Source organism: Aythya ferina, assembly GCF_964211825.1.
Source record: "Aythya ferina genome assembly, chromosome: 18".
Lineage (NCBI taxonomy): Eukaryota > Metazoa > Chordata > Aves > Anseriformes > Anatidae > Aythya > Aythya ferina.
In genome coordinates this window covers 7,778,800-7,795,729 of record NC_140317.1, presented here as the reverse complement: position 1 = coordinate 7,795,729, position 16,930 = coordinate 7,778,800, and the positions used below count along the sequence as shown (strand labels likewise).

The 16,930-nt window shown below is 43.3% G+C and overlaps 1 protein-coding gene across 1 annotated transcript; it reads right to left on the bottom strand.

Annotated features, from left to right (window-relative positions):
* Nucleotides 1-8,789: 8,789 nt before the first annotated feature.
* TMEM100 (transmembrane protein 100) lies at nt 8,790-16,808 on the bottom strand. The gene is made up of 3 exons (XM_084491996.1): nt 16,602-16,808; nt 13,781-13,965; nt 8,790-10,035 (listed from the first exon to the last, which is right to left on the bottom strand). The coding sequence occupies exon 3, from the start codon at nt 9,971-9,973 to the stop codon at nt 9,569-9,571; it is 405 nt and encodes a 134-aa protein (XP_084348122.1). The 5' UTR covers nt 9,974-10,035; nt 13,781-13,965; nt 16,602-16,808; the 3' UTR covers nt 8,790-9,568.
* Between the last annotated feature and the right edge of the window lie 122 nt (nt 16,809-16,930).

Here is a 16,930-nt window from a genome sequence, read left to right as displayed (position 1 = left end):
CAGACCATTTAATACCCTTTACACTGTTGCTCCTTCTGCCCACGATGTGCAGGCAATGCAGAATGGCTCTGCCCACCTCACCTCTCTCACAGACCAGCACACCGCCTCTCTATTGCTGCTTTTCGTCTGGGAAGGAAGTTAAGGCTGACTTTGTGGGGTGTCCTTCACATGGCTCAGACTTGTCCCTGTGATTAAACGATCCCTCTGCACAGCTAGGCCAGCCCAAAGCAGCTAAAATGAGTGGCTGAGTGAGATGGAAATAGCAGTTGTCCCCACAGGTGGTGTGTCAACGTCAGGAGCTAACTGTGCCCGATCTGAGCCTCCCAGCTCCTGATAAGGGCTGGCCATTTTTCCCAACAGCTACCCAGAGAGCAAGCTGTGACTACGGCTTCTCTCTCAAGCATTTCTCTGTCTCACTCACTCCAAACTATCCTTCAGCCTGACTGGATGGCTGCTGCCCTGTCTTCAGACTCCAGCTTCCTGCATCAGGGGCTGGTTTCCCAGCCACATGATGTTCAGGGCATGGTGCTAGGGAGAACTGAGCAGATTTCAGTCCTTTCAATTGACGGATCTGTGCAAATGAGAACTCTCTCAAAGTACTCTGTGGAGCTGATGCCAGTCACATTTGCAGAGTTCCAGCATTTAACAAAGACTTCACTCTGGGGACGGGAGCATTGTCCCGCAAAGGAGACGGCAGAAACGTCAAATCTATATGCCAGATGTCGATGTTGTAACTTGTCCTGAGACTCCTTTCTCTTTGTACACTTGGCCCCACTGCCTGCAATGTGCATTTCCCAGCTGGAAAGACCTCGCACACTTCTAACACTGGGAAAAAGAAAATTGCCCAAAGGGAAAAAGTACAAAAGATTTGCCTTTGCTACAGGAAACTGAATCTGCCAACAGTCTGCTTTGCTGAACTGAGTACGTCGGCAGAATTAGGGTTTAGCAAGGTATCTGCAGTGTGTGCACGGACAGAAACAGAGAGAAAGAATTTCCCAAGTCAGGTTATTTTCTCTCAAAACAACAGGGCAAACTTCACAGAGAAATAAAAATACAGGGTTTAGAGCTCTTTGCAGCCTGGGATCTCAGTCCATGAAGAGTTCCAGATTTGTTCTCATTTTGTTACCTTCCCAAACTGGGATGCAAATCTCAGTCTCAGGAGTTTATCTATGGATTTAGGTATATAGCTTTCATATATCCGTGTAATATTTCATTTCAGGAAGATGAAAATGTTTCATGCCATCTTTCTCTTGTTGACATTTTTAAAGCAATGCAGGAAAATCAAATGTCTTAATATGACTACAATTTCCTGTAAACATGAATAAGGAACAAAATTGTTACACCTCTGTGAAATGTTTTGAGCTAATCCATGCGTCATTTTCCAGTGAAGGACTTATTCATTTGGGAATTTCTGACCAGCTGTAACTCCAGCATTTGGAAAGCTTTCACCTGGGGAAATTAAATAATATCAGAAATGTGAAAACGTGGGAGCGTAGTGAAGTGCTTGTTGGGACGCTGCAAGGAAGCCTGCCAGTCTGGGGAGCACTGGCGTTCTGAAGTCTTCCTTTCTCATTCTTTTCCTCACTTTGACACCTTTCATACCTCTTAAGAAAGAGTACTTTATACATGTACCTAATGTGTACAAACAATTAGAAAACAGATAAAACTCCAGTAGGTGGCGCTCAAAAATATCCATAATTTGTGTCCCTGTGTGGCACTAACGTGCCCTGGTGCATACAAAGGGCTTCTTCTGGCTAGATCAACCAGCACCTCTCATCCAGGGAGTTTGATGCAAGGTGCTGGTCTGCCCCAGCGACGTCACACTGGGCTCTTACGGGAGGCAGGAGAGGATCCAAACTGCAGCACCCCTACACAAAGGCTGGCTCAGCACTGACAGGCAGCTGCTGCTCACCCATGCAATGGGAAATGGAACCTCACACGTGCCAGTTTCCCCTCCTCTGTCATGAAGAGCCACCAGTTGCACTTGCTGGTCACTCTCCATCTGTTAGCGTGAAGCTAAAAGAGAAAAGACATAAAGGTTATGGATGAAGAGATCTCAGAGTCCTGTAAAAATGACTGACATTTTGCAAAAGTGCTGAGATCCAGAGCAGTTGTAGAACATGACTTGCTGGGTAGGGGAAGGTCTATCTGCCAGCCCCTGTACAGTCTTATTGTTCAGTAATGGCCAATTCTGGTGCCAGTTTTGCAGCTCTGACTGCAAAGGGCTTGTACTACAAAGGCAATTCAGTAGTAATTCTTCAACAGAAGCACAAATGGCTTTACCACCCAGGGAACAGTTTTTATTCAACTTGACCAAAGAGTAGAGTGAAAGTTGATGCCATCTGACCGAGTCCCTAGCTGGCAGCCCATGGGAAAGGATCTAGCAGCCAGTTCCTCTGAAGCCCCACAAAGCCACTGCCAGCAGCGCATTAGCAGCGACACGCTGTGAGTCATGAGATGCTCCAGGGTGTCCAGCAACACTTTGTGCGAAGCCCAGATCTCCTGACTGTCATCTGCTTTATACAACATAAAACAAAACCCTTTCTCTAGCCAGGGAACAGATACGTCAGAGTCCGCAATGGTGAAAGTTTTTCCACACTGGTTGCCGACGGGCTTCAGTCCTCCTCTGAAGTACTTACCTCTGCTTTAACTGCAGCATGGGCAAAACACGCAAGTGTACATGGACTATCTTCTGATTTTTTATTTAATTATTTACTTTTGTCCATTTCTGAACTCCAGGCTCAATGCATTTCACTTCTGGTCATTTCACAGTCCAACTGCACTTCCCTGTGTATGGGGATAAGTGCTCCCAGTCCTGCCTGGCACAATTGAGTAGCTACAACAAGGCTGCAGCGAGGAAGAGGTGGTTGCTTAGAAGAGCCGCCTTAGCCCTACCGCTGTCAGCACACCACGGAGCAGGACTTTAGCAAGTCAGTGAATGTGGTGCAGACGCTGTGCCCAACACGTGTGGTTCACACCTTTCACAGTATTACAGTAATTGAAGCTGGTCGTAAGTGAGACAAGGGCACTTATGTCTCAGCTGCTGTGATGGGAAGACTGAAATATTTTGGCAAGGGAAGAACAGCGCTTTTTTTTTTTTTTTTAAGAGACAAATAATTAAGCTATTGATCCTCTTATGTATAATCACTCATTTTGCAGGAGCTGAAATGTAAGCAATAACTGGTCTCTGATCTTTGCACTGGAATGACATTACTTAGCACTTTTTGCCTTTGGGCAAAAGGGGTATGGGGTGGCAGGGTGATTTGTTTCAAGCCTGAATTTCATTAAACTTCATCTGTACCAGTTTTGTTTCCAGATCAGGAAACATTTGATCCAGTCATTGGACTTCCCTATGAAAACTCTCTATTTATAGGGAAACAGCTATGAGAGCAGGATGTTTCTTTACAGACTTATTTCACAAACCAGAACGATGGCTGAAAACCCCTGTGCTTGTGTGATAGCAGAGGTCATCCTCTGAAGCACCATCAGTCAGTAGGCAAAGAATGAAATTTTCTTTGTCTCTATCTAGCTAAAAACAGAAACAAAGCAGAAGTAGCAACACAGATGGTCATATACAACATACCTCATCAACTCCAGCGGGACTAACCCTATTCGCACTGACTGTATCTGACCTCAGCACTCTTAGATGAGGAGCTCTTGAGCTGCATGATGTGAAACAGTGGGATTTCCGCTTTTCCACTACATGGGAGATGAGGATAAATGACCGTGGCTTGATTCAGAGGGGAGGAGCTGGCTTGTGGGATCAGATATTTCTTAACCATCAGTCTGCAAAGGGAATGAGAATGTGGTGAGCACTGGTTTACCAACTTTTGTTTCAGCTGCAGCCTAACCATGCCAGACCCTTCTAGCAATTATCCTGGCTATTGGCCATCAGTCCTGGGAAGATGCTTCCTTTGAAGAAGTGCACCTCTATGCTGCAAGCATTAGAAGTATACGTGTCTCAGATTATTTGACCCTAGGAGTATTACAGGAGCACATGCTCACTTCAGGGATGATTTGGACATCCCTAACTCACCACTCAATCTCCCAGCACTTTGTCCTGCACAAATACTGAAATGAGCTACCTTTTCCATTGACAACAGTGCAGTATCAGGAGAAAGTTAGCTGCCAACCATTTCAAGCTGATGGCTCATTTTCCCTTGTCAGTGTAATTCCCTAGAGAAGCGGTGAAAGTTGCTCAATGGAGCTTTTGTGTTCTTTTGGGGAATCTTAGCTAATTCATATACAGGCATACTTTGTACTTTTTTTTTCTTTGTTAAGCAGCCATGGTACTACCCGCAGCACAGTGAGAGTGCAGGCAAAAGAACAAAGAGCAGCAGGCAGTGAGAATGTGACACCATCTCTTCCCATGCAGTTCTGTTGCTGCGGCTCAGTTGGCTGGATGTTATTTTAGTGGCTGTGCATCCCACCCATGCGTTTCTGTGGGCCCAGAAGCTGCGCTGCTGTGACGCCTTGTGAGCTCGAAGCTTATTCATGTTCAGGAATGGGAGGGTCAGGGCCATCGACACACACCAGCATCCTGCTGCCTATTATTTCCTGCCAGCGCTGGCGTCGCACCAAGCCCTAACATGACAGGTGGATGGAGTTCACAAGGAAATAATGTCATGGGCCAGTTTTCCAGGAAAGCTGTTAACTCTATTCACAAACTCGGGCCCTCAGATTGAAAGGGAATGTGACTGAGAAGTGTTGGTGGAGGGCTGCTCTGGTGTTATTTACGTCTTTTTTTTTTTTTTTTTTAAATAATTGTTCACTGACATCTCTTGTAGCAGCACAGAAATCTTAACCTTTATGTAGTGCCTAGTTCAAAATTAGACTGTGCCTGAATGCTGTATAATTTACAAAAACACAAGGGCATTGCCTCTGAAAATCCCAAATGGCTCTATGATTTCAGTTAGATTGCAAAAGATAGTAAGAAATTAAACTTCTGCTTTTTCCCGGGCAAACTATTGCCTGGGAAACAGAACAGAAGAAAAAATACGAGGTGAGATCCAGGACTGATGTTAATCCGGGGTCTTTAAACATTTTATAAGATTGAAACCAAGGATACAGCCAAGAATGTAACAGAAACAAGACTTACATATTTTTAAAAAGTTTCTGTCTTTCAACAAGGCACTTGTGTAAAGTTCTGCTATCCCTGCATGACTTTTGCGGTGTCCAATATTTGCTGTGTTCTTCTCGTTCTTTCATCTTTTCCTCTCTGTTTTTGAAGCTTAGTCCTATTTTCTCTTAGTCTAGAGAGCACAGAACAGTTAAGAAGTGAAAGCAGTTAATCCAAAAATGTGTTTTTCAAAAATGCCATGTTTGTCACAAATGCAAATCTTTGGATGCACACAGTTAGGACAATAGCCTCCAACTGGCTGCTCACAAGAGGAAGGATTAGGTCCTCTGTCATGTTAATAGTGACATCAACAACCTGAATAAAAGCCAACAATTCAAGTTGATTCTGCAGTTTAAGACCATTGTTCTCCATATGTTTTAGCCTGTAAGATTTAGTCTACCATAAAATTCTACCAGTTTTTTATCAGTTTTACATCATGCAGTGCAATTCTGTATTTGTTAATGTACTTTTACCTATAAAAGCCCTTTGTAACTGCCAAAGATTATACTGACATAGCTAAAACATCCTACAGTCTAAAGGCATCAGAAGTACTGGAAATGCATATGCAAACTGATGGCTGTCAATATTGTTCTGCTCTTCTTATTTCAGAACTCATTGCAAAAACAAATGAGGTGAAACCTGCCAATACCTAAGTGACCAGCTCCATCTCAGATATAAAAAGAGCAGTAGTGCTGGGCTTTGGCTCTAAATAATCAAAGGTGAGGCAAGAATACAGGGTATTCCAGAGAGCTGCTTCCTGGCCTGAGTCTTTGGGATCTTGCTGAGACCCCCAGGCCTTTCTTCTTTTACTACTCTGAGCCTGGTTCCTATGCTGTAGAGCTGCAACAATGCTGTACATATATTATTTGATAACAGGAGCTCTCCCAAGTGTTTAAGGCAGTGAATTTTTTCTGGACACAAGTCCAGAAATTAACCTTTCTCTCTTTCTTTTTGCATTTTTAGTTTGTTTTTTGTTTTTAACCTGGCAAGTTATGGTATTAGAACCACTCTGACATACAAAACATAACCCGTTATGTGGCTAGGGACTCGTAAATTGGGCGTTTGGACTAGAACAAATATTAAGCATTGTCATACCAAACTGATTATTATTTTAAAATTCTGTCCCAGGCTATAACTGGCTTTGTGTACAATAGCAATGCAGGGTGTAGTTACAGACACAATTTCCTGTGCTTAGGTTTTGAAATTATTATTTAAGATCCCTGTAACATTTGCCCGGCACACCACTGCAATTCCCCTATTAGATAATTTTCTATCCTTGTGAGGGCAATTTTTCTTACGCAATGCTGCCGGAGCTTTCAGGAAGGGAGAGACAAGCAATTGTGACAATAAAATTTGCATCAGCTCCCACCCAACCTCTCCCACATCTGAAATACCATTTGTTGCATTCAAAGCCTTTTCACACCAGAAGGGAAGGTGTTTCTGAACTGGAAAGTCATTGTGATCTCCACAGGGTTGCATCCTCCAGGCTGACTTTCGTCTTTCGGGTTCCCACGAAAAACACCAGGCAGCAAGCGTGGAATTCCAAATGGCTTTACATCAAAGACTTAGATTGCGCGACACAGCATCCAAGCATGAAACCCCAAACCTACCCAGGCTAGGTCACGAGGCTATAAAATTGAAGCAGAACTTTTGTGTTTGTAGCTGACCAGTCTGGGAGGGAGTGGGGAGGATGTTGACCATTGTGAAATCATTGGCCTGTTTGCCCTTGTAAAAACATTTCAGATATAGCAGTATCACCATTTTCTGGTAAGATGAAGGTGCTAAGCCTGACACACTGTACTCTCCCAGTATGATTGTTTTTTAAGGGTGCAGAGAGACAGAAATAATGAAAATGTCTGTAATATATAAAATACAGGAAGAAAAATATAGACTGTGAGATTCATGTTGGGTGTCATCACTGGCCATTAAGTTGCCAATAATAACTTCAGATTAACCCAAAATCAAAGACACAAACTATGGTGGAGAAGTCTGTGCAGGTTTCCAATTCTATGAGCCAATTCAGCAAAGAAACATGCAAAAACACCTTCAACAGCACATGAGATGTCAGACTGAGGTGGTGGAGAGACCACCATCCCTGGAGGTCTTTAAAAGATGTTTAGATGTTGAACTTAGCGATATGGTTTAGTGAAGGACTTCTTAGTGTTAGGTCAGAGGTTGGACTCGATGATCTTGAGGTCTCTTCCAACCTAGACAATTCTGTGATTCTGTTTATAAACTCTGCCTTGCTCCTGCAGGACACCAGGACCAGGTACTGGGACCATTCCCCACAGAGTTGCCATTTTGCTTCTCTGAATAAAACAAAAATACAAGTGAATTCCTGCACAGACTTTCACCAATGGCTTGATATGAAGATTCTTGTGCACGTACCTTGTCTCACTAGAATACAGCTAACGCTACTGAGCACAGCAGTCTGTGCTAAGGCGGACCCATATATAAAAAGAGCAAAGATGTGGGAAAGGAAATCTCCTCTAGCAGTAGAAGAGCACTGTTTACTCAGTCTTACTCCTGCAAACTTGCTGTTGTAAACTGATTGCCTCTGTTTTCATTTGACTTGGAGCTGAGCCTCACCTTGCACCTCTACTTTCTTTCTACATGCTGCCCACCACATGCAAGCTCGCTGGCATCACAGCAATGGCGAAGGGAGGACCCATGCATGGGAAAAACTTCTGAAAAGGGCAAGAGGCCTGCTTCTGCTCTCGGCTCAGCCTGGGAATCATTGGACTAAGCTGCTACACATGCGTACTGGAAATCACTGCATCTCTACAGACCCAGCAATTCTCTCCTTGGCTGCCTGCAAAATTCCACTGAGAAAAGAGAAATGGGGAGGGGGAAGAAGGAGTCAGAAAAACTATTGTGTTCCCAGGGGAAAAAAAATAAACAGCCCTATTTAGCTTATCCAGCTTTGCTAATGTCAATCACTTTTCTCATTTTAAACAGGAAAGACACCACTTTAGTCCACCTGTTCCATTATTTATCATGCTATGTGTTTCCTATGAATTGTCACTCATGCAAACCTGTACATCGTAAGGGGACACCCTAATATTTTTAATGACCTTAAGCAAAGTGATTGACATTAGACACCAGTGTCAGATGTTCTGGTGACGCAACATGTTCTCCTAGCAGCAGGAAAGCTTCCTGCCGTGATTAAGTTGGAGCTATGGAAGTGCTAAAATGTGTTGTCAGCTTTCCTCTGATGCAAGTGATTTTATTATAGCGTCTGGTAACCACGGAGTGTGGCAACGCAAATACTGACTCCAAACATCCCCTCCTGTACATATAGCTTGCTCTATTTAAAACACGAAGTGCACTTTGCAAATCCGGGGATAAGTTATGGATGTAACAAGCTTAAACCATGCAGGGCAGAGGAAAAGTCAGCACTTAAGCCGGAATGGTTGTGTGTTTTCAGCAGAAGAAGCATATGGCTTGGGGATGACCTGCAGAAGGCAGCCCACTGCAGCACGCATTCAGCAGGTGTGCTCTGAGGTGGCATTGCCACAGCCATCATGGGAGCGAGTGGCTCAGTGATATATGTGTTCACAGTTATTGTCAAAGGTGATCTTCTACAAAAAAGAAAAAGAATCATAAAGCAGTTGAAGATGCAAGCTATCCTGAGAGCAATAAAAAAAAAAAAAAAGTTTTTCTAAATGTCTAGCAGCACCAAATATTATTTTAATGAAATTTACTTTTAATTTTATAGCAAAATAATCAAAAGTGCTAAGTCTGACCACTTTAATTTACAAAAAAAAGTCTCATATTTTAAGCTATAACCATACCTCGTTATTTAGGTTAGACAATATAATTAATCATTTCTACCTATTGCTATTCAATAGTATAACAAAATTAATATTAGTTGTTTAAAAAAGGGAAAAGTACCACAGATATTGGGAGAGGGAAGTTATGTAAAATATAATAATCAGCTTATTGAGCAATCTGCAGTTTGGTTGGTTGTATTGCCTTTTTTTTTTTTTTTGAGCAACAATTTAAGTCACAGACAATCTGACCATAAACTTGCAGTCACTTCAAATGCTATGACTTCTCCCTTGGTCAAATGTCACAGTGTGCTTTAAGGAGATCTCTGGCATTTCAAGTCAGTTCAGTCAGTTCAGATTATTTTCTTAGTTCCCACAAGTTCCCTTTCCAACACAATCAGCATGTTGGAGAATGCAGTTATGATGATGGCAGTTACAACAACAGTTTTTATGCAGGAAAAGGTTTTTTTCCTCTGTCATGGAAAGAATCACTATTAAGTCTGCAGTAAGAAAAACATTAAGAGCGTTTGCAGAGTTGTTAAGAGCCTTTCTTAATCCATTCTGTTTCCATTTCAGTTCGTTTCCAATGTTAAATTAAAACCTGCAATGTGTCCTACTGATAAATAGTCAAGTTGACTTACAAGGCTCTGTCTTCTGTCCAGCCTTCTCATGGTTGTCTTTAACCAAACAAGGTTCGCTGATGTGCCACAAGTGCTGTCTGGCTCTCCCTCCTCTTTGCTTTCTTGTTTTGCTGCCTGATTTTCCAGCACACTGCGCTAGAAGCCAACAAAAGGAGTCCTGATGACAAGAGGACTAATCCAAACACTGAGATGATTGATCCATGGGAATTGAAGCTGTATGCCACAGCAGTAACCACGATGCCGGCTATGAGGATAACCACACCGAAGGGGATGGTGCAGCGGTAGCAGGAGAGCTCTGCTCCCCCTGTGGCTGCAGTCAGCTGGCATTCGCTAACAAGAGGGATGGTGGTTATCACGCAATCATTGTTATTACTTTTTTCCGTGGTTACAGGCTCAGGATGCTTTGGAGTGCCCAAGATCTCTTTAATAGGTTCGTTTGTCATCTTGATTCTCTTGACTTGGTTGGTTCTTAGGCTAGAGCAGGCTCTGCTGAACACACATTGCACTGTGGAGAGAAGAGCGTGAGTTCAATAAAAAGCACTGCTGTTATATGACAAACAGGGACAGAGAGGTATCTCAGTCAGGACGGCAGACAAGCAGAGGCTCTGACCCCACAAGAATTTATGCACAAGCTTGACTGTAATCCTACTGACCATGAAGGATCTGAATCAATTCTTAGAGTAGTTGTAAATGTGTGTAAGTGATAGATAGAAGAGACTCATAGACCTAGAAAGACACCAACTTCAAAGTGTTGTGGGATAACCCCACTTTATATTACATCCTGAAGCCAGTAGTTCTGGATGCAATTTAGATTTACATTTTCCTACAAGGAGGTGAAGTCCCCAGACTTTTTTGGTTACAAGTTCTGTTGTTGCTCAAGCTCCCTTTTCACAGTGTTTCTTTATAATATACACCTATGCCACACACAGTACACAGATTTGCTCTGAAGGTCATCACAATAACATGGCAAGAGCTGCCCCAGAAAAAAAAAAGAAGGAAAAGGAAAAAAAAAGACATTTCTTTATCAGCTTGCTTCTTTATACCATATTTGGAATTCTTATGTCTTTTGGTTTTGTTTTTCCCAAATCTAAAATAAATAACAAATCAGTGCAGGAGCAGAGATCACCAGATAGCGAGTCTGAACATTATAGTTTCCATAAGTGTACACAGCACGCATACTACAAAGAATTATATGTACACTTGTTGCTGGACTTATTACAGCTTGACAGCAAATTTACATAAGAAAAAGTGGATTTAGCTGTCGTAGAACCCTAAGATGTATTCACCTACTCCCATGAACGCAGTGGAGTAAATGTGTGTAGAACTGGGATGTAACATAACCGGCAATGCAAACAGTACCGTTTTTTATCACCAGTTGCCCCCCTCACTAGCAAAGTATCCTGAGAGAAAAAGTTAAAAAACTTCCCATTTCTCATGCAATGAACAATAACAGATTTTTTTTTTTTTAATTAAATGATATTTAAATCACTTTCTTATTGATCTGTTGATGTTAGTATCAACAGCTGAAGCTACTCCCATGAGTACAGATACTGATGTCTGTAAGAAAGTTTGCTTGCCCAGGGACTTATAACTATTGATCATAGCTGAGTTTTCCAAAGAGCTGAAGGAAGTCACACATGGGAGAGTTCAGTACCATGGCATTGCAGACTCCAGCAACAGTGCCAGGTACAGAGTGCTGTGGGTAAGAACTGCTGCCTCTGTGTTTCTCTGTACAGGACACAACACTGCAACTCAGATTGCTGGCCCAGGGACAAGTAATCTGAGACCTACTACGGAACTATCTTCCTGGAAAAGTCAAACTTCAGCTCATTCTCTAAACCAGTCCAATTCATCTCCCTCTTTACATGCTGGTTCTGAACTCCTCTGCTCATCTTTTATGTCCAACATGTCAAACTTGCCGCCCACCGAGGCAGCACAGCTGTTCTACTATCACTGAACAATGAACCAGCAAGTGTTACTCTACAAAAAATAAATAAATAAATAAATAAATAAATAAAAATAAAAATAAAATTAAAAATGGACATGACAAGGTGTGGATGTGAGGAGAACAGAGATGAAGGCATTTTCCTGCAATCAGGAACTGCCAGCCCAAAGCTGGTGAACCTACTGTTACAACACCACTGCTGGACTATTGGCTTGCCATTTAAATCCGCTTAACTGAGAAGTAATAGGTCCCTTATAAGCCCATGAGATCACATCCATGTTACTGTGCAAGAGGAAGATTTACAGTCATATCCACTCATCTGAGTTACAGCAGGTTGCTTTCCTCCTGTCTCGTATCAAAAACACACTATGGGTCCTACAGGCAGCACGTACAGTTTGATCATATCTGAACCACAGAACAGAACGGCTTTTGGTTCCATGGAGCCCAGTGCAGAGCTGCAGGCCACCCGATCATGGCAAGGCCAGCCCATGGCTCTCCACTGCTGCATCTGCGATGACAAACCTCTGCTACCCTGCTGGGACTCTGCTGGTCTGGGGCTGCTCTACTTCTGCTGCACTGCCTTGGACTGAGCTGGGTGATCTGTGCACCCCACCACACAAAACAGAGAATGGGCCACTGGGAAACCACTGGGTTTCCCTGCTGGGAATAGCTCTCAGGACTCCTCCACCAGCCTCCAGTACAGGCTGCGTAGTTTTGCTGTTACAAACAGCATGGTATGCAGCCCAGAGAACAAGGAAGAGTGTTGGCAATGCAGTAATGCTTTTATCACTTTTATCACCTTCACATCTGTGACTAGGAAGTTAATTGCCAGATACTTGTATTCTCCTTTTCCTTTCCCACCACTCCCAGCCTTGTTGCTAAGATATATTCCTCCATTGTGGAGAGCCCTTGGTTTTGTATCTCACTACCTCATACAACTGACCGTGTGTTTTGCGAGAGAGAGGATTTCTCTATTTTTAACACTCCCACACCCAGACTATACCATGTACCTAGTCAGAGAGTTTGTGTTTGAGTTTCTTTGAACACTATTGAGAGAAGGAAGTTCAGAGTTGGTTAGACAAAGTTTTGCTCTACTGTTCTAAGGAAGAGCAGTTAGCTCATTATTTTCTCTTGTACACAGATGTCTTCAGGGCTCAATCCTGCAGGATGCTCAGCAGCTACCAGAACGAGTAGCCTTTCCCTCCCTAATGACAACACTGAAGGCACTTTGTATCCCCAAGGGCAGGCAGGGGATCAGAGCAGTGCTTAGCAGACAAAGCAAATACGTTGTGCTGGCACCTTATATGCCTTAGGGTTTCTTAGGAACTGTTGCTTTTTACTTCATGGTTTACTTCATAATGTGTGACTCAGAACCTTTCACATCAGTTGAAAGAGACTAGCTATGGATTTGTGCTAGAGAGCCAATAATCTGTCTCCAGACAGATCTAAGCCCAAGTTCAGCATTTTCCATGATGATTTACGTGACAGTGAGGCTCAGACTGTTGACATTATGTTGCTACATTACTTACCCACAAAACATTTCTGAACTTCAGCACAGTGGTAGAATGTGTCCACCCAAATGCTATCTTTTTTTGATTTTACCTTTAGTAGAATTTGTTCAATGACTTATTCTTAAATTTGTGGGACACCTGTTTCCAAAGTCCTTGTCTGTCTGCTTCAGATACACCCCCAATGAGCATTAAGTCTTTTTGACATCTTTTAGAGATTTACGAAGCAAGAAGAGATATTTATACAGTCAAAATTAACATGGATTGAAAATAAATAAATAAATAAAAAGTCTCCTAAACTACCAGAACTACATCAATGGCAAAACACCCGCTGACTTGCGAGGAGCACAGTTCATGCCTGTAATAGGATGTAAGCAGACAGGCATTCATATAAAACAAATAAACAAACCTCTATAGAAATACTGTAAGTTAAATAAATAACAGAACCTATTTGAAGTGTGAGTAAAAGTATTCATCCTAAAAAATGGCACTAGATCCTCATTCCTAGCAAAATAATTTCTGACTTGTGCCAACAGGTGACTTGGTTCAGGTTTCAGGGTAAGATGTTGAGGCAAAGATACCGGGTAACACCAGCATCCTCTCACTGATCATACCAGAAGTACTTTCTTAAGGAACTATTTTGACTTGGAGGAAGAATGTGTTTATGTGGCAATCTGTGGATAACATGGGATAAAGGAGAGAGAAGAATGTTTTACCCTGAAGCATACCGTACCAGCTAATAGGTGTAAATGGAGATTTACTGAAAAGACATGAACTCCATCAGCATGCACACCTACCAGGTCCATGAGAAATCCATCACAACAAATCCTTGGTTTCAGCAAGCAGAGGAAGACATCTTAAGATGCCTTGTCTGTCAATTCCAGGCAGAGTCAGGCAGCAGAAAGAGCTGTTCCAGGCTTTGCAGTGTCAGATGTTGCTGAATGATGAATCAGAGGTGACGGTGTTCTGGTATGGAGGTTTCCTACAAGAAAAGTGGTTGGATATATATCATCTTCTTAAGAATAAAACTCCTGCACGGAAAAGTTCCCACTGTGTGCTGACCGAAGCAGGAGATGTTCTCTCTCTGGCTCTCCTAGTGGTTTCTGCCTCTTTTCTTGGCAGCTGTCACCCATTTCTGGCACTACGCAACATTTAGCTTTGACCAAGTGACTTCTCAGTGCTGAGTGTCACAACCCAGGCAAGTGCCCCTGAAAGAGTTAGGCAGGAAAAGGGAATGCACATGAACTACTGCAGTGAAAAGTCTCTTTAACTCCATTTCTATCACACACTTCACCTTTGTGAATCAAAGAGCCAAATCCCAATTTAGAACACTTGTGTAGTTGTCTCTTTTATGTTTCCAGTGCCTTGAGCAAATCACTTAACCTCCTGTGCCTCAGTCTTCCTAGCTATAAACTGACAGTGACAACATGTTTCCCACCAAAACTCTCTTTTACATCTATTTATTCTGCTAATAATAAAAACTAGGTAATATAATCCCCTATGTAAAAAAAAAAACAACTAGGTAATATAATAACTTTAGTAATATAAAATAATAATAATAATACATTATAATGTAATGATAATTATTACATTTAATATTCTTTGTTTCTATTATCTTATTTTAATTTTATTTTAAAATCAAATTCATAACTCAGGCAGGGACTGGGCAGAATCTGCAGCAGTGCATTGTGACAACTTTGCAGAAAGCGGTGATGGAAATTGTTATCAACTGCAGAAACTTCTGCAAAACCACCAAGCAACCGGGTAAAACTTACAAAGCAGCAGAAATTTATGTTGCTGATCTTATTCAATGTTCCCTTTCTATATGGGCATGATTATGGAGGATCAATTTAACACTGAAGCAGAAGCTCCTAAATGGAGATGAAAATCAATGCATGAGTTCATATGATTTTCTTAATTTTCTTTGCTTTTTAATTTCTGTAGACCATGCTAATATTTCACAAGTACAAGCATTCACAGGCACAAACTGCTTATTTTGTTCTGTAGAGGCTCCTAGGAATAAGCCTGTGACATATCTAAAGTATATTTAGCTGATCATTGAAGTTAGCTAATAACACGGAGGTCTCCTTGCTTCTCTCCTTGACTATATTCTTGTGCATGCTATCTAACAACTAGCTTCACTTCTTGAAAAGTGTGGAAGAAAATGCAGAAATACAAAGACTTTAGATGAATAATCTAGATTACATTAAAACAAAAGCAGACCTCTGAAACTATCTTGCAGTCAATTTCCACTCGCATTATAAGAATGGTTACATTCACGTGCAAATCTCTTCCTAGTGCAATTGTGCCCCCTAAACTACTCTCCAGCATCATTCTTTGGGAAGATGAATAGCTCTGTCAGTATTTTATTTGCATTTGCCCTTGAATACATGAGTTTAGGTCTTTTTTTTTTTTTTTTTTTTTTTTTTTTTTTTTTAATTAATGCCTTTATAAGAAAAAAAACCCACACACTAACAGTCAGAGCAACTTTTATAGTTGGGATTTCTTCCCTCATCCTTCTCTAGCTCACCACAAAGCTGAGGAGCAGAAACACATGAAATTCATACCTTACAAGTCCAATGGTTTAACTCTGATTCATTTCAACATAGCGCTCTCAGGGGGCTTCCCACATACTGAGGATCTGTGTGACTGCAAAGAGCTGGTATTTCTCAGCCACGACAGTCCTTTCCCTTTTTGCATTTACTCCAAACCAACAGAGCACATTAAAGTTTTCATGTCTTCAGGCTCTGGACCCAATTCCCTGTATCTTGCGTAACATTGCAGACACGCTTTTTTTTGCTTATGTAAAATCCCAATTAATCATAATACCCATGTTTCACACTTGGTTTTGCATTAGAGTGACTATGAAAAACAGCAACAGGAGTCTGGCTGTACTGAGAGGAGAGACAGAACTGGAATTCAACCCACTAAAATAATCCTATATACAATCCCACAGCTCTTCCTCATGGAAACACTCCTGGAAATATAGAACTCGAATTTATACTTACAAGATTGCAGGATCAGGCCCTTAATGAAACGGGCAGGAGAACGCCTTACACCCCTGCCAACTGCCTGAGCCTCGGGATGCAGATAAGTTTCCACCAGCAAGTTTTTAGGTAAACTAATTGCCGGATTCGAGCTCTTACGCACCTTTTTCATTCTTCAGACCGAGTTAGGGGATAGGAGGGGAGCCAAGCAACCCCCCCAACCCCAACAAACTTTCTGATCAGCACATCCCGAACTCTTCAAACACGCCCGTGAGCGCCGCGCACACCTGGGGCGCAGCACGGCGTGTGGCAGCGACCCCGGCACCTCCCGGGGAAGGAAGGGACGCGGCCGGGAGCCGAAAGCCCTGCGGCTGCCCTGAGACCCGCACCGCTGCCTTGCGGGGTTGTGGCCCGGGGGAGCCCGGAGCCGCCCGGCGCCAGGCACGGCTGGGACCGGCCGGCTTGTGCGGGGCCGGTGCTGCGAGCCCAGCCGTGCCGTGCCGAGCTGAGCTGTGCCGAGCCTTTCTATGCCATGCCGAGCCGAGCCGAGCCGTGCCCTTCTATGCCATGTCGAGCTGAGCCATGCCACGCTATGCCGTGCCGTGCGGTGCTGTGCCGTCCCGTACCTTACCTCTCGACCGCCGGGCAAGAACTGCAGCGGCCAGGAGCCCGCAGCGAGCCTAAGAGGGGGATGCAGCTCGCTGCACAAGGGACTGTAAACAAAGTTCTCGGTGCGAGCGAAAAGAGGCAGGGGCCGGAGCAAATTCAGCGGCGGAGCAGCCGCGGGCGGGGCAGCCGCTCCCACCCGGGCAGGTCCCGCTCGGCGCCGGCCGGGGGAGGGCTGGCCTCGGGGGGCCGGGCCGAGCCGAGCCTGGAGAGCGGCGGGGCTGGGCTGCCCTGCCCTACCTTGCTCTGTCCTGCCCTCCGTGGGCCGGGGGAGCCGAGCCCACGCGTGCCTCC

What these genes read in the sequence shown, in the direction of transcription:
- TMEM100 (XM_084491996.1), bottom strand. Translation starts at nt 9,973, where the DNA reads ATGACAAACGAACCTATTAAAGAGATCTTGGGCACTCCAAAGCATCCT.